General features: G+C 51.9%; 1 protein-coding gene across 1 annotated transcript in view; it reads left to right on the forward strand.

Moving 5' to 3' along the window:
* The window catches only part of CD4 (CD4 molecule), a 48,668-nt gene extending 41,134 nt beyond the window's left edge, over nucleotides 1–7,534 (forward strand). The window contains exons 4-10 of the mRNA XM_049882316.1: nucleotides 801–959; nucleotides 1,389–1,622; nucleotides 2,907–3,236; nucleotides 4,432–4,632; nucleotides 5,096–5,214; nucleotides 5,556–5,623; nucleotides 5,982–7,534. Of these exons, the coding sequence (XP_049738273.1) occupies nucleotides 801–959; nucleotides 1,389–1,622; nucleotides 2,907–3,236; nucleotides 4,432–4,632; nucleotides 5,096–5,214; nucleotides 5,556–5,623; nucleotides 5,982–6,012 (1,142 nt within the window). The 3' untranslated portion in view covers nucleotides 6,013–7,534. The remainder of the gene's footprint in view (nucleotides 1–800; nucleotides 960–1,388; nucleotides 1,623–2,906; nucleotides 3,237–4,431; nucleotides 4,633–5,095; nucleotides 5,215–5,555; nucleotides 5,624–5,981) is intronic.
* Nucleotides 7,535–10,436: the final 2,902 nt, after the last annotated feature.

The following is a 10,436-nucleotide window of genomic DNA, read 5'->3' on the forward strand; positions in this document are numbered from 1 at the left end:
CCACCCCATAGGGCTTCCAAGGATTGAGTGATGGATTCTAACTGCCAACCTTTTGGTTAGCAGCTGAGCTCTTAACCACTGTGCCATATATATATATATATATATTTAGCTATTTACTTATTTATTTCCTCTCCCTTTTTAAACAAATGGTAGCATATTATATAGTCTGTTTAATACCTTGCTTTATTCAGCTAATGATGTATCTTAGAGATTGTATCATATCGGTATATAAGCAGCTTCCTTATTTTCTTTGACTGCATAGCATTCTACTGAATGGGAGAACTCTAATTTATTTAGACTATCCCTTCTTTTCTCGGTAGACATTAAGTTTTGTGCATGCCTTTATAATTGTGACAGACATTACAAATTACTTTCCAACGAAATGCACCAGTTAACACTCCCACCAACGATGTTATAAGAGTTTGGGCAATTATTTAATCTCTGAACCTCAGTTTCTTTGTTTGTAAAATAATAAAAACTATATCCATTTTTGGAATTGCTGTGAAGATTAATTGAAATGATGCTTGTCAAGTATTTGGCACATAGGAGTCTATGCTCTCAAATGAGGATATTATTTTTCATTTTGGATTAGTGAAATATTGTCCCTGTTGGGTAAATGAATGTAATGGGACCTCCTCACCAGTCTGGAATTCTCTGCTTAGCATGAGGGGCAGATTCTGCTGGAAATTAGTAACTCAGATCAGGAGGGTTGTGGATACTACCCTCACCAGTGGTGCCATATCTGGTGGTGCCATATCTCTAGAGCTCCCCAACCTCTTCCATATGGCTTCTGCTTCCAGGTCAATCTTGGCTGAAAAGTCGCATTGAATGCAAAAAAAACCTGTGGGACCAAGGATACTTTCCTCTGATCATCAAGAATCTTGAGATGAAAGACTCAGGGAATTACATCTGTGAAGTGGAGAACAAGAAGGAAGAGGTTCAATTGATGGTGTTCAGATGTAAGTGGAGAGGGTCTGGGATGAGAATACCCCCACGCCATCTTCCTCTTCTACACCCATCTCTACACCAGAATAGGGCTTGAGCTGGCGGTACTTAAACAGTCTGGAGATGGATCAGACTGGCCACCAAGTCTCCTCAAGCCCTCCTCAGGGAGAGAGGTAGAGGTTTAGAGAAGAAGAAAGAGAAGGGCAGGAACCAATTGAAAGAAGGAGAGAATGGGGAAGGGAAGAGGGGAAGAGGAGGAGGAGACGGCTGGATTTGGGGTTGGCAGCTGGGTGTTGGGAGGAAAGGAAATGTTGGGACAAGGGTAGAGACCCCCCTGGTTTCTCAGCCTCTTGGGGATGGGGTGTGTGTGTGTGTGTGTGTGTGTGTATGTGTTTGTGTATGTGGGAGTGGGGGGAGACATAGGTGTCCTGCTCCCTCCACAGTGACTGCCAGTCCTGGAGTCCACGTGCTGCAGGGGAAAAGCCTCACATTGACCTTGGAGAGCCCTCCTGATAGTAACCCCTCAGTGCAATGGAACGGTCCATGGGATAAAAGCAAGACTGAGGCTAAGAGCCTCTTGGTGCCCCAGCTGGGATCCCAGCACAGTGGCAGCTGGACATGTACGGTCTCCCAGAACCATAAGACTCTGAAGCTCAAGATAAACATCTTCGTGCTGGGTAAGAGGAGCTCTTCTCCCCTGCAGTCTCCTCCCACCTCAGAGGCTGACAGGCCCTCCCTCTTCTCTCACTGCTCTGCTCCTAGGCCTGGTGCTGGGGGGAGGGGTAGGTCCAGGGACCCAAGAGCTGAGGTCTGTCCTGAGGGTCATCCTGGGCCCTCTCTTCCTCAATGTGCTGAGGAACAGCCAGTCCTTGGGTGGTGGACATGGAGGAATGGGGGGGGGGGAGAGAATATAAAGATGAAGGGAACAGAGGCCCTTGGAGGAGACCTCAAAGGAGGAATGTTGAGGGTATCTAGTTTCTTCATTGCCTCAGCTCCCCATCCCTCCCAGTTTGGCACATCCAGTTACTCAGGACACTAACACCAGCAAGCAAGCCCTGATGAAATTCTACATTGCACCTGTACAGCCGTGACCTAGGCACTGAGGGAAAGACCCAAAGCCAAGAACACAGGTCCCACTCCAGCTTGTGTCCTCCAGGTGCTTATGTGACATAAGGTAGTGGAGTATAGTGGTTTCATGCTTGGACTTTGATTTAAATCCTGGCTCTTACACTGACAAATATATGGCTTTGGGCAAGCTATTGAACCTCTCCGTGCCTTGATTGCTGCATCTGTAAAATGGGGATGATACTGTGACAGTACCCATCTTGTAGAGTTATGACAAGAAATAAATAAGCTAATATATTTCACACACTTAGAACAGTGTCTGGCACATGGTAAGCTCTAAGTGCTTGCTCTTATTTTGTGAAGGGTGATAAATTGCACACCTAAATGGTTGTTGTTGGGTGCTGCTGAGTCGATTCTGACTTGTAGTGACCCCATGTGATGGAGTAGAACTGCCCCATAGGGTTTTGGCTGTAATCTTTACTGAAGGAGATTGCCAGGTCTCTCCCATGGAACTGCAAGGTGAGTTCAAACTGCCAACCTTTCAGTTAGCAACTGAGCACTTAACTGCTGCACAATCAGTGCTTCTTATAAGTAGTGCAAGCCAAATGCCCTCTGTGCTCTAGGGATCCTGAGGAAGGAGAGGTCCCCCTGTGACTGGGCTGCTCTATGAGGCTTCCTGGAGGAGGGAGGCTGCCTTGGGAACATGTTGGGGTGGAGAGACAGGAGAGATTGAAGAGGTAAAAGGGAATTTAAGGACCTGAAATGCTAATGTACGTGTTTGAGCTTATCCTGGTCCCCCTTCCATCTCTGCTGCCCCCACTACATGCCTCCTCACCCTGCCCAGCCTCATCTGCCTGCCTCCATCTGACGCAGGTTCTCTCCCATCCCACCTCCAGCTTTCCAGGAGGACTCCACCACAATCTATAAGAAAGACGGGGAGCAGGTGAAATTCTCCTTCCCACTTACCTTCAAAGATAAAGACCTGACTGGGGAGCTGAAATGGCAGGCAGAGGGGGCTTCCTCCCCCAAGACCTGGATCACCTTCTCCTTGAACAACAAGAAGGTGTCCACATCATATATACAGAAGAGGCTCCAGATGAGTGAGGCGTTGCCGCTTAGCTTCACCCTGCCCCAGGCCTTGCCTCAGTATGCTGGTTTTGGAAACCTGACCCTGGATCTTGCCGAAGGAAAGCTACATCAGAAAGTGAGCCTTGTGGTGATGAGAGGTGAGGAGCCAGGCTGATATGGGGAGGGCGGGGAAGGGAGGTGGAGGGGCCTGGCCCAGGGCTCCCTCTGAGGCAGGGTGGACTATTAAAGAGGATGCCTAGTTAGGCCTTGGTTAGGAGTCTTCGGTAGTCAAACGGTTAACATGCACAGCTGTTAACCAAAACATTGGTTCGCATCCACTCAGAGGCACCTAGAAAGACAGGCCTTCTGATCTATTTCTGAAAAATCAGCTATTGAGAACCCTGTGGAGCACAGTCCTTCTCTGACGCACAAGGAGTCACCGGGAATTGGAACTGACTTGATGGCAACTGGTTTTAGGCCCTGGATGCCTGATCAAGCTGATCAAGGGCCCTCTGGGTTTTGGGCTGATTTTGAACTTAGGCTGGATCCACATGTCCTCCCCCAACAACCCTGGGCCAGCGTGAGGCTGCTTCCACTGAGAGTCCCCAGAGGTCGTGGACTGAGAACCAAGGTTCTAGGTCTGCCTCTGCCCAGCTCACCCTCTGTGACCCTGGCTAAACCCCCTACCCACCCTGGGCCTGCTTTCTCACCTGCCAAATGAGGATAACAAAATCTGCTCCTAGTAAGATAGTAGTGATGATAATAACACTGTGTCAAGCTCTAGGGTGAGTTCTTCACATCTTTATCTTTTTAACTATCATAAAAACCAAGAAACCAAGCTCTTTGCTGTTGAGTCAATTCAGACTCATAGCAACACCATAGGACAGAGTAGAACTGCCCCATAGGGTTTCCAAGGAGTGCCTAGTGGATTCGAACCGCCAATCCTTTTGATTAGCAGCACAGCTCTTAACAATTGCACCACCAGGGCTCCTACTTATCATAACTCCACAAATAATAATGGCTAACACTTGATGTTTAGTACATGCTAGGCCTGGTTCTAAGCACTTTACGAGAATTCATTTAACTATTTTTTTGGCTCAGAGAGAGTTAAACAACTTGCCCAGAGACACGTAGGTAGTAAGCAGTGGAGCTGCGATTCAAACCCAAGACCACTGGACTCCAGAAGCTGTGTGTTCTCTGTTACAGCTGCATGAAAATGTTCTCTGAGAGGCTAAGATAAGGGCACTCATGCAAAGTGTCATTTTTATTGTTCTGCTGAATGCCCTTAGAGCTTGGCAGTACAGGGAACCCAGAGGTCCAGGCTCCCAGCCCCAGCCTCTTGCCTCTCTGCAGTGACTCAGCTCCAGAACAATCTGACCTGTGAGGTGCTGGGACCCATCTCCCCCAAGATGAGTCTGAGCCTGCAGATAGAGAACCAGACGACAAAGGTCTTGAAGCAGCAGAAGCTGGTGCAGGTGTCGAACCCTGAAGAGGGACGGTGGTTGTGTCTGCTGAGTGACGAGGGCAAGGTCCTGCTGGAATCCAAGGTTGAGGGTGAGAATCCAGCTCCCATGCCCTAACCCCAAGCCTCTGCCTCCTCAGCCATGGGACCTTCCTGGGCTTGGCCGAGGCCACCTCCCAATTCCTCTAAGATGGATGGACTATACATATGTAGCCCATGGCACAATTTCCAGTTCCCTAAGGTCTGGAGCCCAGGAATGGGGCCCACCTGACCGAGAGCTACCTTCTCTGGGTCCCCTCCAAACACACACATACACACACAGGGCCTAAACCAGAGTTCTCCAGCATACCCTATAGTCTCTAAAACATAAACTTCCCCAGTTCTTCCCCCTCAAGCCCTGTTGGGGCCCTTAGGAGCCCTGGGAACCCTGCCCCTTTCTCCCAGCCCAAGCACAGTACCCAGTCTGGCTGGGCAGCCACCCTTCCTCAGCCCCTCCAGACTGCCCTGTGCCCCTGATGAAGGGCAGTGGGCTGAACACACCCCTTTCTCTTGCAGTTTTGCCCAAAATGTTCCAGTCCAAAGTGCTCCTGGCTATAGGGCTGGGTGGCGGCATAGGCCTGCTGCTTTTCACTGGGTTGGGCATCTTCTGCTGTGTCAGGCACCAGCGCCGGCGGGTGAGTGAGCCTCCCCAGACCCTCCAACATGAGCAACTACACCCCCACCCCTTATAGGACCCACGAGCACCTGAGGCCTGAACAGCAACAAGTGTGTCCTGGATATATTACCTGCTTCTGGTCCGGCTCTCTCTGCCCCAAGGTTTCTTCACTGGATATAGGGCCCTGTCCCAACTGCCATGCAGAGAGAGAGACAGGAAGGAGGAGAGAGCAAATTCCGGGACAGATGGTCTCAGCTATAGTAACTGCTTCTCTCCCAGCTTCCCCCCTGCCCCCTCCAAGGGGCACCTCCCTCCTGGAGGCCTGGGACCCTCACAACTCCCCTCCTTCTCCCTGGACAGCGCCAGGCAGAGCGGATGTCTCAGATCAAAAGGCTCCTCAGTGAGAAGAAGACTTGCCAGTGTCCCCAGTAAGAAAATGGGAGAGAGGAGAAGGGAGGGGAAGGAGGAGGAAGAGAGAGCAGGGGTGGCAAGAGGAGGAAACAGGAAAGGTAAAGAGGGAGGGGATGAGGAAGAAGGGAGGGAGAGAGAGACTGAGGTGAGGACATGGAGTGCAGGAGGTGAAAGGGATGGCTGAGGTAGGAAGGAGACAGCCTGGAGGGGGTGGAGGGGTAGCAGGCCTGGGATGTTTCTGGATGTGGCACTGCAGCTGTGGCCCAGAGGCCACACTGCACTGGAAGAGAAGGGCAGGTCTGGGAGCCATGGAAGTCCCAGAGGCAAAGGAGTTGGGGAGAAATAGACTTGCTCTCCTATTCTTTCTTCCTCCAGCCGGCTCCAGAAGACGTGTAGTCTCATTTGAGGCACCAGGCCAGGGGGAGCTTCCCACTCACAGCCTCCGCTGCTGTCCACCCCTGCAATTCCTATTGTACTCTAGGGGGCTACAGACCAGGTGAATGTAGCCTATTCCAGTGCCTCTGACCATCTCCTGGTCTCCTCATCTACAGTTTGCCTCTTCTGTTTCTCCTTTCCCATTCCCAGGCCCTTTGGTTAGGCCTCAACCCAGCTGGTAGGATCTTGCTCCCAGCCTTCCAGAGGCTTAATCATGCCATTTCTTTGCCCATTTCCTTCTCACTCACTCTTCTTAACCCTCTCCCCTGCTGCCCACTTGGACCCCAGGGGAAAACACAGGACCAGCCCTGCCTGGGATGCAGGGTGAGGCTAGGTGTCTGGAAGTAGGAAGCACAAGATTGTCCTTTTACAGGAGAGGACCCTGAGACCAGAGAAGGCAGGGACTTGTCCAAGATCACACAGCCAGTCAAGACATACCCAGATCCAAAGGCTCCTGACTGCCCATCCCCACTGCGTTGGCAGGGCCATGGACTTACATCCAAACCTGTGCATAAACAGGCACACCTGGACACACACCCTGTGTATACAGCCACATACTTGTACATAATTCCTTATTACCCAAGCAGCATATCTCAGTTTATAAACCAATTTCACATCAATTGTCTATATGAACCTTATGAAATCCCATAATTCAGACAATGACAGGACAGCTCCAGTTTTATAGATCAGGAATGGAACTCAGAGAGGTTAGCTGATTGCCCAGTGTCACATAGTAAGTGTTGGAGTTAGGATTAACCCAGGTCTCTTGACCCCTAGTCCAGTTCCACTGCTGTTTCTTGAACACAAGGACGAATACCACCCAGATTCCTGCAACTGGCTGGTCATAAGTCCCTAGTACGTACCTTTAGATTCACAAGCCCTCACCATCCACAGGGAGGGCCTGCCTCAGAATTCAGGAGCATGAAGGAAGGCCTCCCTGCCTAAAATCCTTCCTTTATCACCTGCTGGTGGCAGGATCCTGTTACCAGAGGAAAAAGCCTTCAGTTTTCCTAATCAGAGCACAGGCCCTGTGGGAGAGAGTACCCAGTGACTTGACACTTACCCTGAATAGAACTTTCTGGAAGGTGAACTTTGTTAGGGGGAGGGGGCAGTGAGCTAGCCTGAGAGTGAAGACCCTGAGGGAACCCCCTGTGAAGGGTGATAGCCCTGGGCCTCAATCTTCCTGCCCTGCATCCTCCTCCATGCCCCCCAACCATTCAGGACATAGGAATCATGGGATCAGATATGTTCTTCCTCCTCTTCTTGACTCATTTCTAAACTCAGGGCCTCCAGTCTCCTCTGCCTTTCTTACTTCTCTTTCTCATTCCCCTGCCCCCAACATCTTTGCCCTCTCCCTCTTTCTTTCTAGAATGCCTCTTCCAGGAAAACCACCCAATTGTTGCCACAGATCCCCACTGCCTACTTTGTATCCCTACCCATCCCCAACCCATGCCTCCCTGAGCTGACGGAAAATGCAATAAATTTACCATAAAGAGGATGCTCGGCATTCTGATTCTGTTTAATTCTATCAGGACCCATCCTCTCCGAAAAGTGGGGCTAATGCTGTGTGCACAGTCTTTGGGGGCTGGAGAGTGTGTGTGTGTGTGTGTGTGTGTGTGTGTGAGAGAGAGAGAGATAAACAGAGAAAGTGACATACTATCAGACGAAATCTTCTCTGGATGCCAGGAATCTTCTGATCATTGTGATCAAACCCAGAGGAGAGGTTGCCAGGCCTGCCCCAGAAAGGAGATGAAGTTACCCTGGAAAGGAAAAATTCCCTGGAGGCTGATTACCCACCTACCTACCCTAAAGGGCTGTGTATGTAAGGTTAAGGCTTTGTGGTAACATGTGTGTGATATCTGGGAGAGAGGCTAGGGGTTGTATGTGTACTACATTGTGTACGTGTATGATGGGGAGAAAGAACTTTGAGAAACTGCGTGTGAGTGCAAATTGTGTATCCCCAGCATAAGCGTGTGTTCCAGGAGGAGGAGCCTTTTGTGTATGTGTGTGCCCGTATCCTTTTAGACCGGTGTACACACACCCCCCACCCCACAAGCAGCCCCAGTTAGCATCACAGCAGCCCCTCACTCCCAACACACCTCCAGCACATGCCCACCTGAGCTCTACCCAAGGCACAGCCCTCACACAGATACACACAGTGACACACAGTGACACACCGTGACACACGCTTCCTCCTCCCTGAACAGCCAGCTCCTCAGTCCTGAGCAACACCAGCTGCCTCTTCGAGCTTGCCTTCGTGTTGAAAAACGGGATGGGGTGGGGGCAGGACACGACCATCTCACCCGCCATCCTTCTCGCCCCCGCCCCCAGGCTCCTTCTTTGCCCCTCCCCCTCCAAGTCACCTCTGTCCAGTTATCCGCCCTACACTCCACTCCACCCCACTCCCCGAAAAGCTTTCCTTCTGTGCCCCTAACCCGGGCTACCAAACGGGGTGACCCCGGGAGAGAGAGGCCTCTAGAGACCTAGAGGGGCAGAGACCGAGTGAGAAGGGGCCGTGCCGGAGAGGCTGGGACTGAGGGGGGAGGAGGGAAGCCCAGAGGGAGGGAGAGAGGGAGGGAGGAGGGAGGACGGCGCGCTGGAGCTGGCAGGCGGCGGGAGTCCGAGCCAGCCGCCTCGGGAGTGCGGTCTCCATGGCAGTGCTAGGCGCAGCCAGAGGTAAGACGACCCCTACCCCAGCCCCCGGCTTCTCTTCCCGCACCCCAGCTGCCTCCTTTCCCCTCGGGTCAGCCCCTCCTCCAAGCCACCTGCTGTTTCTGCCCTGGAGAACACGGTGGGTGGCTGGAGGGAGGAGCCACCTGACCTTACCCCTTAACCCCGAAGGGCGAGGGACCCCTGTCGGCCCAGGAGCCCTCCAGATTCCCCCTCCCACCTTCCTCTGATCTCTTTCTGTCCTTCAGCTCCTTCTCTCTGTCCTTCACATCCTTCCTGCTTGCCTCCCTCCCTCTCGGACTCCCCATCTCTTCCTTCCTGAGCCCACCGGCTGGGCCTGAGTGGGGGTGGGTAGGAAGGAGTCCAGGGCTGTAGGGGAGGCTAGTGGGGGGGCCCGCACCTGACCAATTCCCTCCACCTCCCACTGGCTGGCCATTGCCATGGCAACTAGGGTGTACTGGGCTCCGGAGGGAAGACAAAGGTGGGGGGCGGACTAGGACCTCTTAGAGAAGGCAAGGGTCTGAGGCTCTTCCACAGGAAATAGACCCTCCCACTGCTGTACCCCATTTTCACCCTCACTTACTCCAAAGCCATTATGTCCATCCCCACAGCTCCCACTCTGTTCTGGGTGTCCGTAGCCCCGACCGAAGCTCAGCGTCACTAAAATCAGAACTGTCCTCCTTCCCATCATAGGAGAAACTGAGGCTCCAGGCCAGAAGAGGAAAAAAAAATCAAGGTCTACCAGTGGGGGTCAGCACCTTACTGAATATTTGGCTTTTCTTGTTAGCCTCCCATTCCATGCTGCCTACCTGGAACCAACCCCTCCTCCCTTCAAAGCCTCCTCTCCAGAGGTCTCTGGGCTTTTCCTTCTATTTTCAGATACTACCACTTTGTCCCTTCTTTCTTTCTTTCTTTCTTCTTGTGCTCAAACTCTCCTCCTTCCCCCTAGATTCCCCTCTTTCCATTTCTGGATGCTTCTGATGTCAGCAGTTTCCCCGCCTTCGGGTTCCCTAGCCCCCCCTTCAGCCCTAGGTTCCTCTCTCCCATCTTCCCAGATCGCTGGGTAGGTGGAGGGTGATCTCCCTAGGCTTTGGGAAATGGGCCTGACCACAAAGATCACTGGTCCCAGGAGACTGGAAGGTTGGGAGGGGAGCCATAATACTGTATCCCAGGTCACTGTGAACCCTCAAGAAGAACCAGTCCTGTGTGAAGGAGATTTCCTAGGGACATGAAGATAGGGGTCTCTGAGTGGTTCAAGTAGGAGATATTATAAGAAGAAACATGGGAGTGCCAGAGGGTGAAGAAGGGCTGAAAAAGGATGGGAGACAGGAAGGCAAGGATACCTTCTTTCTTGGAGGTCTGGAAGAGCACGGCTCTTAACTGTGTAGGATCATCTGATTTAGAGGAAAGGGAATGTTCTGAATAACCCCATGGCCCCTAGTAATCTGTTATTTCTGTAGTTTCAAGAGAAGGGAGGGGGTACAAGAAGCCAGTTGGAGACCAACCCAGGCCCAGCCTCTGCCCTCCTGTTCCTTCATTTGTCTTCCTTGCAGCTTGTCCAGGTGGCTGAGCCCCACACCCAGAACCCCTTGGGGCATCCAGAAGATCCCTGACTGGTCAAGAATCAGAGGAAGAAGAGACCTGGAAATCCTGGCATGTCCCCCCAGCCAATCTCATAGTTGGGAAAGCAACCAGCTCGCCTTCCCCCCCCCCATCAACCACAGG

This window comes from Elephas maximus, chromosome 4, assembly GCF_024166365.1.
Source record: "Elephas maximus indicus isolate mEleMax1 chromosome 4, mEleMax1 primary haplotype, whole genome shotgun sequence".
In the NCBI taxonomy this organism is placed as follows: domain Eukaryota; kingdom Metazoa; phylum Chordata; class Mammalia; order Proboscidea; family Elephantidae; genus Elephas; species Elephas maximus.